The sequence below is a fragment of the Portunus trituberculatus genome, chromosome 31 (genome assembly GCF_017591435.1).
Source record: "Portunus trituberculatus isolate SZX2019 chromosome 31, ASM1759143v1, whole genome shotgun sequence".
In the NCBI taxonomy this organism is placed as follows: domain Eukaryota; kingdom Metazoa; phylum Arthropoda; class Malacostraca; order Decapoda; family Portunidae; genus Portunus; species Portunus trituberculatus.
In genome coordinates, this window is record NC_059285.1 from 828,352 (window position 1) to 846,621 (window position 18,270).

At 44.0% G+C, this 18,270-nt stretch overlaps 1 protein-coding gene across 1 annotated transcript in view; it reads left to right on the forward strand.

Moving 5' to 3' along the window:
- Positions 1-8,809: 8,809 nt before the first annotated feature.
- LOC123511471 (ammonium transporter Rh type A-like) overlaps positions 8,810-18,270 on the forward strand; it is a 20,198-nt gene continuing 10,737 nt past the window's right edge. The window contains exons 1-2 of the mRNA XM_045267397.1: positions 8,810-9,099; positions 16,204-16,319. Of these exons, the coding sequence (XP_045123332.1) occupies positions 9,020-9,099; positions 16,204-16,319 (196 nt within the window). The 5' untranslated portion in view covers positions 8,810-9,019. The remainder of the gene's footprint in view (positions 9,100-16,203; positions 16,320-18,270) is intronic.

Sequence of the window (18,270 nt, forward strand, 5' to 3'; positions counted from 1 at the left end):
TGTAAACAAGCCACCAGCCAATCACAGGCCGATTTGGGTTCACTGGCCCGGGATTCAAGAGAGAGCGAGTCTAATTTTTTTTTTTTCTTATGGTTCACTGGGTTTTGTGAATCATTAGTGGGTGGTTAATTCTTTTTGCTAATTATGGGACGATTTTGTGGTTGTTGGTGGGGTGGTAGGCTAGTCTCAATTTTGTGTTATTGTATTGATGTATGTATGTAGGTATGTGTGTAGATAGGCAGCGTACTTATACACACAACCTTTCATAATGTTACTTATTTTTTATTTTTTTTATTTTTTTTTATGTAAGAGGGGAAAGCTGGCCAGGAGCAACGTAAAGGGTGAAATACAAAAAAAATGACCCACTTAGTTGACCGTCCCCATGCAGGTATGTCCCAAAGAGTTAGCCAAAAGAAAAGGATAAATGTCTTGAAACCTATTAGATCCTTCTTAGGTGCACTCAAGTCAAAGGTTAGTGGAAATACAGAAGCAGGTAGGGAGTTATTCCAGACTTTACCATAGAAAGGAATGAATGACTGAGAGTGCTGACTAACTCTTGGATTAGGTGGATAGAATAGGGGTGAGAGGAAGAAGAAACTTAAGCCTTGTGCAGGGAGGCCGCGGGAGGAAAGGAGGCATGCAATTAAGATCAGATCAGTTAGCATGAAAATAGCGATAGAAGATAGCAAGAGACGCAACATTTTTTGCAACACTTAAAACACTCAAAATGAACCCAAAGCACACTCAAAAGGAGATGCAGCAACTCAAAACACCCGCAATACACACCCAACACTCACTAAAAACACGTACCTACTACAACTAGGTACACACACACACACACACACACACACACACATAGTAGTAGTAGTAGTAGTAGTAGTAGGAAAAGTAGTAGTAGTAGTAGTAATATAAGAAATAGTAGTAGTAGTAGTAGTGCAGCAGCAGTAGTGAGTAATACGAATGCTCAAAGTCAATAATTTACATTTTATTTACATTTTTTATGAGAGTTGTGAGGCGCCTAGTTACATAAACGCATGGTGCTGCCTAGAGAGAGAGAGAGAGAGAGAGAGAGAGAGACCTTGAATGGAAGGTCATGGCTAGTGCAGGTGGGTGTGTTGGAGTGATCTGTATTAGAAGCACAACCACCACCACCACCGCCGCCGCCAGGTCCAGCGCAGAAGAGTTTCAGAGTAATGGTGGTTCTTGCAACAGGTGATTCGAGCTACGTACGTGGCTCCTGCTTATGTAGTTAGTGCTAGGGTTAAATAACTAATAGACCCTGGTTAGTGCTTTGAGGCTTTGCGTTTTTTTTTTTTTTTTTTTTTTTTTTGGGGGGGAGGTGACTGTCAAGACCCGGGCCCTGGTGTGGTGGTGGTGGTGGTTGTCGTGGTTGTGGTTGCTGTTGTAGTAATTATTTTGTAGAGAGAGAGAGAGAGATGCCCAGATATCTGTATTCCAATATTATACAACCATCCTTTCCTTCTCCCTTTTCTTTGGTCTCTCTTTCACGCACACGCATACACACACACACACACACACACACACACACACACACACACACACACACCGTGTAGAGTAGTGGTTAGCACGCTCGACTCACAATCGAGAGGGCCGGGTTCGAGTCCCGGCGCGGCGAGGCAAATGGGCAAGCCTCTTAATGTGTGGCCTCTTTTCACCTAGCAGTAAATAGGTACGGGATGTAACTCGAGTGGTTGTGGCCTCGCTTTCCCGGTGTGTGGAGTGTGTTGTGGTTTCAGTCCTACCCGAAGATCGGTCTATGAGCTCTGAGCTCGCTCCGTAATGGGGAAGATTGGCTGGGTGACCAGCAGACGACCGTGGTGAATTACACACACACACACACACACACACACACACACACACACACACACACACACACACACACACACACACACACAAGGACTGTTTCAAAGGCCACTGAAATTATTTATTTCGTTTTCACGTGTTCTTCCCTTCATGTCTAGTCTGGAATACATGCCCAGCTGTCAATACACGAGTAACCAGGAAGAACACTCTTGCAAGGCCCAAAAGCGTAAGATGGAAGACACTGGAGCGTTTGAGCATGCAGGTCCAAGGCTGGTTGAGTTGGCATGTCTTGTTTGTGTGGGCGTTGGTCCTTGGTCGTGTCTTGTCTGTGTGGGTGTTGGTAGAGACCGGAGGAGAAAAGAGGAAAAAGGAAAGGATTCAAAGGAGGGGATTTAACCTCTCCAATACTGGGACACATTTTTACCTTGAAATTTGTCTGCGATTTTATTATTTTATTAACATCAGGAATGATCTATGAAGGTCAACAGAAGATTAATGGCCACAGTCTTCACTATTTCAATCCTCCACATACGTTTCTGAAGCTGTATAAAATCACCAGACAGTAGTAACCAGAATGAATATGAAATAGCGTCCTGGTACTGAGGGGGTTAAAAGGTGCGTAGTGACCATATCCTTAACTGAACATTTCTGCGCCTCATCTCCACTACTTTGATAGGCTGTGGTTGAAGTTATGCTGGTTTTTAAGTGTGCTGCTATGTCTCTAAAGTCTGTCTACTCTAAAATGGCTCCTGGATTTAAAACATTGTAGCTTATTAATAACGTAATTGCTTTGATGTGAGTAATACTTGTTTTCTGTTGATCTGCGCACTTATTACAAGGATAGCTCACGGTTTTCCTCAAGATCTGACAACCACTCATTCCCTGGGACACCATTCAAACTGAGACCCAGGAGCCACTTTAGAGTAGACAGGCTATAGTAACATATTTGACAAGATTTCTACACATGAACGGGAGAAAACCCTTGATAACCTGCCTAATCACCTCTTGGACCTCTGAAAAATCGTGGTGAGCGAGCAAGGCGTTTCTGAACTTGGTAATTTGGTATGCAGTCAATCGCTGAGAACTCCCACCCTAACATTTTCAAAAACCTCTTACGTGATTAGTCTGGCTTTCATGCGAGCCTTTCCCTTGCTGATCATGCAGAGTCCTCGTTAAAGACTCACTATAATTATGAAGAATACTCTGAAGCAACAGTAACCTCTTATACGTGGTAAGACAAAACCAGCCTCTAACGTGATGAATCTGCACTAAAGAAAAAAATAGTTAATATAAAGAAGAAGTCCACATTGGGTGCCTCTAGTGGCGCTATGGTGACTCTTATCGTAGCCTTGCAATTGGAGGTCAGAAGATTAATGGCCGCAGTCTTCATTGTCTTAATCCTCTCATAAGTTTCTGAAGCTGTATAAAGTCAGCAAATAGTAAGCAGAATGACTATGGAAAAATGTCATGGTACTGAAGAGGTTATCTGGTTATGAATGAATATAACTGTTTCGATATTTCACAAACCTCCTGCGATAAGACACAAGCTTCATGCAAGAGACGCTGCAGAGTGCTTACCATACTGCCACTACAACCATGGAAACACTCTGCTCTTGATTTCTTTAGTTGTAATAACTTTCAGTACACCTTGGTATATGTAGTCACAATGAAAGGACGAAACGCGTGAGTACTCGAAACGCCAGCCTTGTTTGTACTACTGTCTACTTGAGGCCCCTATTCTGAAAAGCTTCTAGCCGGACATCCACTATATTAAAAAAAAGGCTGCAGTTGAAGTCACACTGGCTTTCTAAGAGTGTTTCTACGGTTACAGTGACAGATTAATTCCTTCAGTACCATGACGAGTTTTTTAATATTCATTCTGCTTGCTGTTTGGCGATTTTACACAGCTTCAGAAACTTATGTTGGGATTAGAATAATAAAAGACTCTGGTCTTTAACCCTTTGACCTCCATAGACCGAAAAGTCGTGGTAAAAATGCGTCCCAGTACTGAAGGGGTTAACAACACTTTTAGGTTATGGTAAGGAAAAGCACTTGAGAATCCAGGTAATCATCTCTGTGGCCTTGGAAAAAAAAGTCGTGGTGAGGGAGCAGTGTTGGACCTGGCTACTCTGTGCTCATCCTGTCTTGTCCCTGCACCTTTCACGGCCTCGGTTACACACCAAAGCCCATATCAAACCCTTCCCCATCACCCATCCCCCGTCCTTCGTCCCTCGTCCTCTATGGCATTCCCTTCCCCTCTCCCCATCAGCCCTGCCCACCGCCAGCCTGATCGCTACTACCATCACGTCGCGTTAGGCTTGCCACTCGAACCTCCCACTGTTCCTACTCCTGCTGTTCTTACTTCACACTCCCCCCAGCTGAAACTCTCATACACGAGACCGAGGGCCGAGAAAACTGCTGAAGCGAGAAAATCCAGCGAAGGACAACCGTGAAAATAGGACCATATTCTGAGACGCTTCGCCGCACTTCCACCGCGCATCCAGGAAACTCTTTTAGTTGGAACTTCACTGGTTTTAACTCTTTCAGTACTGGGACACATTTTTACCTTGAGATTTGTGCACGATTAGACCATTTTATTGACATTAGGAAGGGTCTATGGAGGTCAGAAGACAAATGGCCAGGGTTTTCACTATTTTAATCCCTCACGTAAGTTTCTGAAGCTGTATAAGATCACCAAATAGTAAGCAGAATGAATATGGAAACGCGTCCTGTTACTGAAGGGGTTGAGAGTGATTCTTACGGGTGTAGTGACGAGTTAACAAGATTTCTACATTATTTAAAAGACAAACTGCCTTGAGAGCCGAGCCAATCAACTCAGTGACCTTTGAAAAGAGAACCAGCAGAGTAGCGCATCTTCCATACTCTTAAGCAATGGCGCTCGCAGCAGGCCACCGCTAGCCCACTCAAGCCAATTGTAGCGGACCATCACCACCACCACCACCACCACCAGGAGCAGGGATGTAGAGAGAGAGAGAAAGGGAGAGAGGCACTTCATGCTACCATTTCGTCTCTCTCTCTCTCTCTCTCTCTCTCTCTCTCTCTCTCTCTCTCTCTCTCTCTCTCTCTCTTGCTTCCAGTCTACCATACTTTCTTATTTCCATTTGTATTGCTCTGCTTCCCTCAATCCTTTTCCTCTATTTTCTTTGATTACCTGCATCCCTTCTATATTTGCTCACTTGTTCATCATTTTCTATCCTTCCTTGTCATTTTCTCTCCGTCCTTGTCCTTCCGTGCTTCGTTTCTCACCTTCCTACTTCTCTTTTTCAGTTTCCATTTTCACAACGCCGTGTAACACACACATCACTTATCTTAAAGTGAACCAGCACTCTAGTGGGTTATATATATATATATATATATATATATATATATATATATATATATATATATATATATATATATATTTTTTTTTTTTTTTTTTTTTGTTGCCCTTGGCCCTTGGCCTGCATAAAACACACATAACACACACACACACACACACACACACACACACACACACACACACACACACACACACACACACACACACACACACACACACATACGGAAGAAAGTAAAAGTAAAGTGAATATGTATATCTTCGTGTTAGGTCAAGTTAGGTTAGGTTAGGCAAGAGCTGAACACTTGGCATTCTAATCTCATCAGGGACAGAGGAACGAGATTGAACAGCTATTGGTGACTGAGGAAGGAGGGCAGAGCGAAGACCAGGGAGGCTGATAGATAAAGATGGACTACAGGATTGGGTTGACTGATAGTGACGTTGGAGAGTGGAGGCCGGAGGAGGGAGGAAGGGTAGAGTGGAGTGGAAAGGGGGAGGTAGAAGGAAGTGGGTGAGTACTGAATAGGAGGAGGGGCTGTTTGAATAAAATGGCATTAATTATATTGACTGTGTGTGTGTGTGTGTGTGTGTGTGTGTGTAATGATAATAATAATAATAATAATAATAATAATAATAATATACGGTTTATTAGGAGTTGCAGTACATACATACTGAAAATCTACATAGTGGGGGGCTTATGTCTAGTATTCTATCCTAGTGATTTATGGCTCGTAGCATGGTGGGTATGGCGCTGTGTTTAGAGCCGTCGGTTCTAGTGGCTCTCGTGGGTATGAGGACGTTGTTGTGACGGGTGGTGTAGACAGGGCGAGGTGTGTGTGTGTGTGTGTGTGTGTGTGTGTGTGTGTGAATGGCGTTAAGTAAGTTCTTGCTACACACACACACACACACACACACACACACACACACACACACACACACACACATTTTTAGTTCATTAGGCATTCTTGAGCATCTCGACAGGCCACCATGTGTATTAAATTGTAAGACTCTTTCGAACCTTGTTGCTTTGTGTGTGTGTGTGTGTGTGTGTGTGTGTGAATGGCGTTAAGTAAGTTCTTGCTACACACACACACACACACACACACACCCGGTAGCTCAGTGGTTAGAGCGCTGGCTTCACAAGCCAGAGGACCGGGGTTCGATTCCCCGGCCGGGTGGAGATATTTGGGTGTGTCTCCTTTCACGTGTAGCCCCTGTTCACCTAGCAGTGAGTAGGTACGGGATGTAGATCGAGGAGTTGTGACCTTGTTGTCCCGGTGTGTGGTGTGTGCCTGGTCTCAGGCCTATCCGAAGATCGGAAATAATGAGCTTTGAGCTCGTTCTGTAGGGTAACGTCTGGCTGTCTCGTCAGAGACTGCAGCAGATCAAACAGTGAAACAGTGAAACACACACAGGTAACTTAGTAATGATTTAATAATATTGATGATGATGATGATGATAACAATGGCTTCTGTTCTTGCGTATTAATGAATCGTTTTAACTTTCCTTGCAAACAGTGTATCCTCTGCCGCTCACGTCACCTTCTTTGTATTGTTTACTTCCTGGCCTCTACACATTCCTTCCTTCACGATTTGCTCCTCACCTTTACCTCTTACCCTCCACCCGCTGCAACTACCACCATCACTACCACCACTACCACTACCCCCACCACTACCACCACTACCACTACCCCCACCACTACCACTACCATTACCACCACCATTATCACTATCACTATCCCTATCACTACCACCACCACCACCATTACCACTGCCACCATTACCACTGCCACCACCACTACTACTACTACTACTACTACTACTACTACTACTACTACTACTACTACTAACAATAATAGTAATAATTGACCCACATCATGACCTGACGCAGCCACTGCAGTCCCGCTCTGAGAGTGACTGTTTTTTCGACCACTATGCAAACACAATTTGAAGAAACAGGTGGTGTGGAAAGAAGGAGGAGGAGGAGGAGGTGATGATGATGATGATGATGATAAGGAGAAGGGAGAGGGAGAGAAATAGAGGAACCAGAAGTGAATCAAGGCGTTTTTTTTTTGTGGAGAAAGGGAACGATTATTTTGGTGTCTGTGTATTGTGAGAGCATGGATGCAACCAGCGCGTTCAGTCGTACCACCACTACCATAGCATGACGCGTGCCCGCGTTGTTTGTATTTGGGAAGCGGCCATTACGCAGCTTGGCCAGAATGGGAGAGGGGGGAAGGACTGAGATGGTTCTAAGGAGGGAGCACGTCGCCGCGTCAGCGTGGAGGGAGTGGCCCAAGGTTTTATTGATGACACAGAGGTATATTTCGATGTGCTATGCCATGCATAGGCTTTGTCTAGTTGAAGGCCGGACAAGATGTCCGTGACGGCTGCTTCAGGATGTAACTTTGTTGTGATTGGCAACAAGTACGAGTAACTAAGGTATAAGGTAAGGTAAGGAATTTAACCATCCATGCATTTGTCCGCAATCACTGGTGCTGCGGCATGGGTGTGGCACGCTTTCTCCGCGCCACACATGTCACGCACGCACACACCGCTGTTTCATGTACACGCACATCTGTTTTGTATATATTTTTCAATATTGCCACCAAGGGAGTTCATCCAACCTTGAGAGGGTCGGCACATTGGAACCACGGGTGTACCGTTTACCTAAATGTAATGTAACTTAGTGCGGCCTAGTAACTGTGGTGATGAGGCCGACACGGAGAGTCTGTCTGTCCCTTCATGGTGAGTGATGTACTCTCCAGCTGCGGAAAGTGTTACTGCGACAGGTTCTTCTAAGCATGATTGGCACGTCTCCGTGCTGACCGCACACTCATTGCCGACACACGCGTCGCTCACTTCACGCAGGTGCTTCCTTCAGTGATGGACTGTGCTGTCATTGGTGGGGCGTATCTGTTGCCTCCGGTGTGGCGTGAGCGATGGCACGGCGGCGTTGTGTTGGTCCCCGGCGAGCAGGTCCTGGTGCCGCGTTATATCACCACCTGCCCCGCCGCCCCGTCCTCACATTCCTGCACGAAGCACCTTTGTTTTCTCAACCGCAGTGCCATCCTTGTCCCAAGTGTGTGTCTGTATGTGTATGAGGACATGTGGACGGACGTGCGCAGCTTACCTATTCATGGGAGATGATCGGCAGCATAATAAGTTACGTATCTACGCGTCTTTCTGCTTGTCGTTTTCATTTCAAATTCTATTTCCAGTAACTTCATTGGCTATGTCTGTTAATTACCGGTATTTGTTATATCTCTTATTCATAATGTGTCTAGCAGTGCAATGTTGTGGTGTCTGGGTTGACGCAGCTTTGGCTTTGAACAATTGTGACGCATGCCGCAACCCGTCCATTGGTGCACGGCAAGGGGGTGTGTACCTGGCCCTCGCCAATCGCAGCGATCGACAGGCTGGGCGGTGGAGGAGGTGGAGGAGAACTATGATTGGCTGCTGCGTTGACGGCGGTGAGGACGCTGAGATTGACCACCTCAGTTAGTGCCGTAATCTTTCGCCTCGCTTCCCTGGGGCATCCCCTGAGTACACTAGACGAAATATTATGGGAAGACTGTCAGCAAAGTAGATTAGAGACTTCTGGCACCACAGGACGTCACCGCCGCCACGCGGACCATGCACCCACGCCGCGGCGCCCCGTCCTGCACAACGCCCCAGACTTTGATTACAGGAAGACCACATCGGCCCCCTCAGCATTGGCGGCCCCAATCAGGTTCCAGCAGCCCTAATCGCAGGAGCAACTCACTCACCCTTCCCTGGACCTGAGGCGTCCTTGCCACTCCTGTCAGATTTCGAGAGCCGCTCCTCGTGACCCAGGTGTCCTCGAAGAGCAGCAATCATGAAGTTGTCTCACGTGCACGGCTACTTTATCCTCGTGTTGCAGGCGATCTTCTTCGTACTCTTCTGCGTCTTCGTCAGGTGAGGGCTGAAGCAGCAGAGAGTCTTTTGGTAAGGCTCCGGAAGTCATATCTGTGTGTGTGGGGGGGGGGGACAAAGTAATTCGGGGAAGAAAAGGTTAAGCCATCGAGTTCATGATGTGTTGCACCGTGAAGCAGCAAGGCGGGCGGTGCTGGGAGTCTTCCGGCTGCATGCTGTGCCCATCGATGATCGCGACAGCCATGCCTCTCGCCCCTCAGCCCCTCAGCAGGAACACAGCTGCAACAACAACAACAGCTGCTGCTGCTGCTGCTGCTGCTGCTGCTGCTGCTGCTGCTGCTGCTGCTGCTGCTGCTGCTGCTGCTACTACTACTACTACTACTACTACTACTACTACTACTACTAATACTAATACTACTAATACTACTACTAGAATTATTAGTGCTTTTAACGATAACGACAGCAGTGAATTTTTCAAGAGTCACGAACCCTCGTCACTTCATTTAAACCTCTCCTTAACCCCTTCAATACTGGAACATATTTTTTCCCTGAGATTTGTGTACGATTAGACCATTATATTGACATTAGGAAGCGTTAGAAGATTAACGGCCACAGTCTTCACAATTGTAATCCCCCCTTTAAGTTCACCAAATAGTAAGCAGAGTGGATATGGAAACGCGTTATGGTACTGAAGGGATTAACGAAGTGTGTCACCCTTAGCTATTATATCTACACCCCTCCGTCCTTTCCCCTTGGCTGATAAAAGACCCTCGCCTGCATTCATACAGCAACACGAGACTCAACAAACTAGTGGTGCACTAGTAACGCGGAGTTCTTGGTGCTTACTATGAAAACACCCGCCTTTCTTTTGGCTCTGTTTACTGGGTCCATTGTGAGTATCAGCCACAAAGCCGACTGAAGCCCGTACCCTGTCCCGCCTGCCTGCCTGCCTGCCTGCCTGCCAGCGTCCTCTTGGCGGTGGTAGGGACGGTGCAGCTGTGTTGGCGTCTCCAGCAGCAACACTACTGCTATATACTCCTGTTGCTACCTACTACTACTATACTTATATCACCACCACCACCACCACCACCACTACTACTATCATCTTACCATCACGTAGTTGACCTAGTGAAGACAATGACAAAAAAAAAAAAAAAAAAAATCCTTCAGTACTAATCTATCCTAACCTAACCCAAACCAAACCAAGCTACCCTACCCTAACCTAACCTTACCTAATCTAACCCTACCTTACCTAACCTAACCTTACCTAACCTTACCTAACTTAACCTAACCTAACCTAACCTAACCTAACCCTACCCTAACCTAACCTTACCTAATCTAACCCTACCTTACCTAACCTAACCTTACCTAACCTTACCTAACTTAACCTAACCTTACCTTACCTTACCTAACCTAACCATACCTTACCTTACCTAACCTTACCTAACCTAACCATACCTTACCTTACCTAACCTTACCTAACCTTACCTAACCTAACCTTACCTAACCTAACCTAACCTAACCTAACCTAACCTTATCTAACACTGTCCAACCAGAGAAACACAGAGCAGAAGGAGAGTCATTGGGTAACGAGAGAGAGAGAGAGAGAGAGTGGAATACGAAATATATTCATTTAGGCCTATAGAAAGATCTTATGTTTAGGCTTTCGTGTGTAATTCACTGTTTGATCTGCTGCAGTCTCTGACGAGACAGCCAGACGTTACCCTACGGAACAAGCTCAGAGCTCATTATTTCCGATCTTGGGATAGGTCTGTAACCAGGCACACACCACACACCGGGACAACAAGGTCACAACTCCTCGATTTACATCCCGTACCTACTCACTGCTAGGTGAACAGGGGCTACACGTGAAAGGAGACACACCCAAATATCTCCACCCGGCCGGGGAATCGAACCCCGGTCATCTGGCTTGTGAAGACAGCGCTCTAACCACTGAGCTACCGGGCCGTGTGTGTGTGTGTGTGTGTGTGTGTGTGTGTGTGTGTGTGTGTAATAACATGTAGACAAACATACGTACGTGATTTTATTTTCTTTTTTGCATAGACGACAAAACACACACACACACACACACACACACACACACACACACACACACAGACGGTCATGTTTAGATTATCTTTCAATTCTTCACTCATGATTACTCTCTCTCTCTCTCTCTCTCTCTCTCTCTCTCTCTCTCTCTCTCTCTCTCTCTCTCTCTCTCTCTCTCTCTGTCAATTGACTTTCTTCTTCCTCTTCTTCTTTTCCTCTTCTTCTTCTTCTTCTTCTTCTTCTTCATCGTAGTAGTAGTAGTAGTAGTAGTAGTAGTAGTAGAACGAGGAAGAGAAGAAGGAAGAGTTGTTGTTGTTGTTGTTGTTATTGTCATCGTTGCTGCTGCTATAGTTCTCCCTTCTGAGTAGCTTTACAAGAACACCCTTCCATCTCCAATACACACACACACACACACACACACACACACACACACACACACACACACACACACACACACACAACAACAACAACAACAACAACACAACACAACACAACACACACAACACAACACAACACACACACACACACACACACACACAACAACAACAACAACACAACACAACACAACACACACACACACACACACACAACAAGGTCTGAATGGATAAAAAGGCAAATTATGGTGCAAGTCAGCAATGTTGTCCTGATTTACATGCGCGTGTTTAGACAACAGATAACATTTAAAGAGCACGCTTTGTATTATGGTGATATATAACACTACTATGCTCTCTCTCTCTCTCTCTCTCTCTCTCTCTCTCTCTCTCTCTCCCACACGGGTTCAGGACGTTGTGTAGTTTATGGTGTGTGGTCTACTTTCCTTACCAGCCACAAAGCGCGTGTTCGGAGCGCCTGCCTGCTGCCCTGCTTGTTGCGCCGCGCCATGTGTATGTGTGTTGCTAGCGCGTGCTTTGATTCACTAACTAGTCTCTTTCTTTTTTGACATGTGAGGGAGGCGCTGACCAAGGAAAAGGAAAGCTTCTTGTTTCTCGCAATTGTAACCTACTTCATTTGTTGTTTTCCTCTCGTTGCTCCTCAAACACCGTCTCAGTACTTGCTGGTCGGGAGTGTAAAATTTATATTCGCTTGTCTGACAGTCGCTGCTCCAGGTTGTGTACTCCTGGTCAGAGATTATTTTCATTTTTATTTCCAGTTAGTCTCACTCTCCCTCTGTTCCTTCCCTTGTTTTGCATCCCCAGCAGAGTTGTCTTTCTTTTCATCCAGTTACACTCCTCTCCTCTTTTTATCACTTATAAATTTGCTGTGAGGTCTGCATCACCTGGCTAGGACTCTGCATGCAAACAGTGGGTGAATTCAAACCAGGCGCTCTACAGTACAGTGTTCTGCTGTCTGCTGGCTGGTAACCTTTACACTGAGATCAAGTCATTGGTTTCGTTGATTTGATTCATTTAGTTAAACCCTTCAGTACGGGGACACATTTTTACCTTGAGATTTGTGTACGATTAGACCATTCTATTAACATTAGGAAGAGTCTATAGAGGTCAGAAGATGAATGACCGCAGTTTTCACTATTTTAATCCCCCACATAAGTTTCTGAAGCTGTATAAAATCACCAAATTATTTATTATTTCAATGTGTAACTTTATTTCATCTTATTTTACTCTTATTTTGAGTATAAAGGTTTTTGTTTTTCTTTGTTTATTTATTAATTTGATTTGATGTATCTATTAGTTTATTGTTATCACATGAACAAAAAGAGGTGCGATGTGGCATTGTGAAGGCCGTATTGTGCAACTGTGCTCCTCCACTCCTCGCAACAGTCCCTTCAGTACTGGGACATATTTTTTTACTTTGATATTTGTGTACGATTAGACCATTTTATTGACATTAAGAAGGGTCAATGGAGGTCATAAGTTTAATGGACACAGTCATCACTATTTTAACCCCTTCAGTACTAGAACACATTTTTACCTTGATATTTATGTACGATTAGACCATTTTATTGACATTAGGAAGGGTCTATGGAGGGCAGAAGATTATGGACACAGTCTTCACTATTTTAACCCCTTCATTACTGGGACACATTTTTACCTTGATATTTGTGTACGATTGGACCATTTTATTGACATTAGGAAGGGTCTATGGAGATCAGAAGTTTAATGGACACAGTCATCACTGTTTTAACCCCTTCAATACTGGGACACATTTTTACCTTGATATTTGTGTACGATTGGACCATTTTATTGACATATGGATGAGTCTATGGAGATTAAAAGATGAATGGCCACAGTCTTCACTATTTTAACCACCCACATAAGTTTCTGAAGCTGTATAAAATCACCAAATAGTAAGCAGAGTGAAGATGGAAACGCGTCATGGTACTGAAGGGGTTAGTTGGAAAGAATTCACGGCTTTTCATATTGATTTGTTTGTGTTCATTATTGAATCCTTAATGTTCTAGTGATAAATCAGTACAAATTTCTACAGTTTTTACAAGAGAAACAATCGTGAAAACGCAGCTAATAATTTCTATGAGCTTCGAAAATAGTCAGGGTGACAGAGCGAAGCGTTTCATAACACAGACCTTGCATGATGGTCACGGACGGTTTCAACTCCTTCAATACTGGGACGCTTTTGTACCATGAGTTTTGGGTACGATTAGGCCATTTTATTAACATTATGAACTGTTTATTCAGGTCAGAAGATGAATGGCCAGAGTCTTCACTATTATAATCCCCCACATGAGTTTCTGAAGCTGTATAAGAATCACCCAATAGTAAGCAAAATGAATATGGAAACGCGTCATGGTACTGAAGGGATGAAGCCTATTTGACCACTTTTATCAGACTGGCTGACTTGTCTTACTTTGTACTAAAAATAAATAGATAAATAAATAGATAACTTATAGTGTCTCCAAATTTTAGTTTATCAAGCATCTATTCAATTTTTTTTTTTTTTTTTTTTTTTTTACTTTTTCTCTTTAATCAAAGGCGAGCATAGTGCACGGAATATAAACACTATAAATTTATACTTTTGTGAGTTGAAGCCCCGCCATCAGCTCTCTAATTAATAGCCGCTGTTGCTTGCACCGACACTGTTCGTGGTTAGGAATTGTGTGCTGTGGCTGTGATGAGTTCAAGGCGGCCAGGAGCCATCTCACTACACACACACACACACACACACACACACACACACACACACACACACACACACACACACACACACACACTTCCTTTTCTTCTTCCTCTTCTTCCTCAGTGTGTATGAGTGTTGGGGACGGATTGAAAGTATAATAGTAATAGTAATTTTAGCAACAGCAACACCGGCAGCAGAAGCAGCAGCAGCAACAGCAGCAGCAGCAGCAGCAGCAGCAGCAGCAGCAGCAGTAGTAGTAGCAGTAGTAATAGTAGTAGCAGTAGTATTAGTAGTAGTGGAAATTTACAATCTTACATAAGATAAGATTGTTTATACAAAAAAACAGACTAAGATGTACACCAGAAAAAAATAGCTTCGTTAATATGGGAAGGGTAGGAAAAAGCCATGTTGATTGAGGTGTAACACTAATGATAATACCAGTAACAGTATTGGTAGTAGTAGTAGTAGTAGTAGTAGTAGTAGTAGTAGTAGTAGTAGTAGTAGTAGTAGTAGTAGTAGTAGTAGTAGTAGTAGTAGTAGCAGTTATGAATTCTACTTTGTACCAATTGAATACGTCTGTTGTCATCTCTCTCTCTCTCTCTCTCTCTCTCTCTCTCTCTCTCTCTTAAAACCAACATTATCTCATGATTCTGCGTCACAGAATAAAAGAAATGTATGTGTGTGTGTGTGTGTGTGTGTGTGTGTGTGTGTGTGTGTGTGTGTGTGTGTGTGTGTGTGTGTGTGTGCAGCACTCACAATACTTTTAATTAAGCATTTGGTAATCGAAACACACACACACACACACACACACACACACACACACACACACACACACACACACACACACACACACACACACACACACAGAGAGAGAGAGAGAGAGAGAGAGTTGTTGTTGTTGAAGATTCGCCAATCCGAAAGATTGGCATGGGCCTGTACTGCCATGGTGGCGGCCCATAAGTGTTTGCTTTCCATAGGTGTTTGCGCTTGTAGTAGGTGTCCATCGTTGAGAGTCTTGCCTGTCTCTGAGAAAGAGAGAATCACCCACATTTATATTGGTGGCGTGAACAGTGGCCAACCTAAGATGGCGGCCGCACCTCGGAATGGGAGACTGACTGGAATGTGTAAACTTTGGGGGAGAACTAACATCCCCCTCACCTCTCTCTCTCTCTCTCTCTCTCTCTCTCTCTCTCTCTCTCTCTCTCTCTCTCTCTCTCTCTCTCTCTCTCTCTCTCGTTGTTGTTGCACCTGTAACAATAAAAAAAAAACTGAATCAGTGTCTTGAAATAGAGAGAGAGAGAGAGAGAGAGAGAGAGAGAGAGAGAGAGAGAGAACGTATTGGTAGTGAGACGACGACGAAGACCAGAAATAGTGAGGTAGTACAGTACAATTGATGTGAGGAGGTGGAGACTCCGTTAAATGGTAGCAATAAAAGAAATCTACTAGCTCTCTCTCTCTCTCTCTCTCTCTCTCTCTCTCTCTCTCTCTCTCTCTCTCTCTCTCTCTCTCTCTCTCTCTCTCTCTCTCTCTCTCTCTCTCTCTCTCTCTCTCTCTCTCTCTCTCTCTCTCTCTCTCTCTCTCTCTCTCTCTCTCTCTCTCTCTGTGTCTGTGTGTGTGTGTGTGTGTGTGTGTTCATATCTCCTTTCCATCCTCCCATCACGCAGCCTCAGAACACTTCCTTCTAAGGCCCATCTTCTGAAACACTACTCTCCTCACCTTCACTCCTTCCCCAGGGCTCTAGTTAAGATGATACGATTCTTCAGTATTTCTTTCAAAGTTTCAGATACAGATTAACGATATTTCTACACTGTCAACAGGAAAATATTTTTGAGAACCAGGCTAATCATCTCTGCGGCCTTTGAAAACACGCGTGGGGAGAGACCAAAAGCGTTTCTGACAACATGCATGGGGGTCTAACTTTACCGATCTGTTCTTTAACGTATGTGCTGTATTTGGACCGCATACATATGGGTTTCAATGGCGACTCCTTCTCTTCTTCAGATACCACCCTGATGCCAACGCTCGCTTCCACCCACTCTTCAACGAGACCCACTTTGAGGAGAAGTTGGATAAGGTTAAGAGCGACGATCCTTGGGGACACAGCAAAATGTATCCAAGTCAGTACTCTTGCCAAGGCCACCACGCCCGCACTCACTCTTCACCCGCTTACCCTACATAGTACTACTCCTCTCTGAAACACTTCTGCGCACCAACTCTATCACATTCAAAGGGCTTTATAGTTTCAGTTATACGGCTTTTAACCCCTTTAGTACTGGGACGCATTTTTATATACGATTAGATGGTTTTGTTGATATTAGGAAAGGTCTATAAAGGTCAGAAGATTATTGGCTACAGTCTCCACTATTTTAATCCACACACGAGTTTCTGAAGCTGTATAAAACCACCAAATAGTAAGCAGAATGAATATGGAAACGCGTTAGGGTACTGAAGTGGTTAACCCCTTCATGACGCGTTTCCATATTCATTCTGCTTACTATTCAGTGATTTTACAGCTTCAGAAACTTATGTGGGGATCAAAAAAGGTGAAGACTCTGGCTATTATAATCTTCTGACCTCCATAGACCCTTCCTAATGTCAATAAAATGGTCTAATCGTACACAAATCTCAAGGCAAAATGCAGAACTGGAGGGATTGAGGTTGTTTGTTTAGGTTCTAGTGATAATTTGATAAGGTTTTTACATTTTGAACAGGAGAAACACACACACACACACACACACACACACACACACACACACACACACACACACACACACACACACACATATGGAAGGTGAGAATCAGCTCCCTAATTTTAATCCAGGTAATCTTCATTTATCCCTGTGGAGTTTGAAAGTAGTCGTGGCGAGAGGGTGAAGCGTGTAAAGAGAGCTAGGAATGCTGAATTTTCTGCGAATTGAAGGAAAAGGATAAGATTGAAAGATTGAGTGTTGCTCTTTTAACTTCTCCCTCTGAGCCTGCTTCTCTCTTACTTACCGAGGTCTTGCATTTCTCAGCCAGTCGTGAAGTATTGAAGGAACTGGCTACGTCTTTGGCCCCCTTCAGTACTGGGACACATTTTTACCTTGAGATTTGTGTACGATCAGACCATTTTGTTGACATTAGGAAGGGTCTATGGAGGTCAGATGATTAATGGCCACAGTTTTCACTATTTTAATCTCCTTCAATACTGGGATACCTTTTTACCTTGAGATTTGTGTTCGATTAGACCATTTTATTGACATTAGGAAGAGTCTGTGGAGATCAGAATATTAATAGCCACAGTCTTCACTATTGTAATGCCCACATAAATTATTCAAGCTGTATAAAATCACCGAATAGTAAGCAGAATGAATATGGAAATGCTTCATGGTGCTGAGGAGGTTAACATGACTAGTGGACGTAGAGATTGACATGAAAAGACTGCGTGTTGTTCTTTCCCCTCTATTTTTTGTTAACGGGTTAGAAAGGGTACGAAAGATAGGTGGAAAAGAAATAGATACTGCTTCAGTTTCTTCCGCACTTCAAAAAGAAATTACGCAAGAAAGATTTCCAGACGGTCTGAACATTTTAAGCTCCAGAGTTAATTGTCTCGAAAGTCCTCTCTTACAATAGTTTAGGTCGTAGGAAGGAGACAAAATAGAGGTAAAAACACGAAAATAAACAAGCGAACAGGCAGAGAAATCCAGAATCAACAGTTTAGGTCGTAGAATCAATAGTGTAGGTCTTAGAAGGAAAATAGAGGTAAAAACACGAAATCAATCAAGCAAACAAACAGAGAGCTCCAGAATCAACCAGTGAAAGGGATGAAAGGGTGAAAGTATGCACTGACTCTCATTAACCCATTCAGTGCCGTGACACGTTTTCATATCTAATCTGCTTACTGTTTGGTGACTACACAGCTTCAGAAACTTACGTGAGGGATTAAAATAGTGAAGACTTTTGCCATAAATCTTCTGACCTCCATAGACCCTAGCTAATGTCACTAAAATCGTCTAATCACACCTAAAACTCATGGCAGAAAACGCGTCCCAGTACTGAAGAGGCTAAGGAGGAGGAAGAGGAGGACAG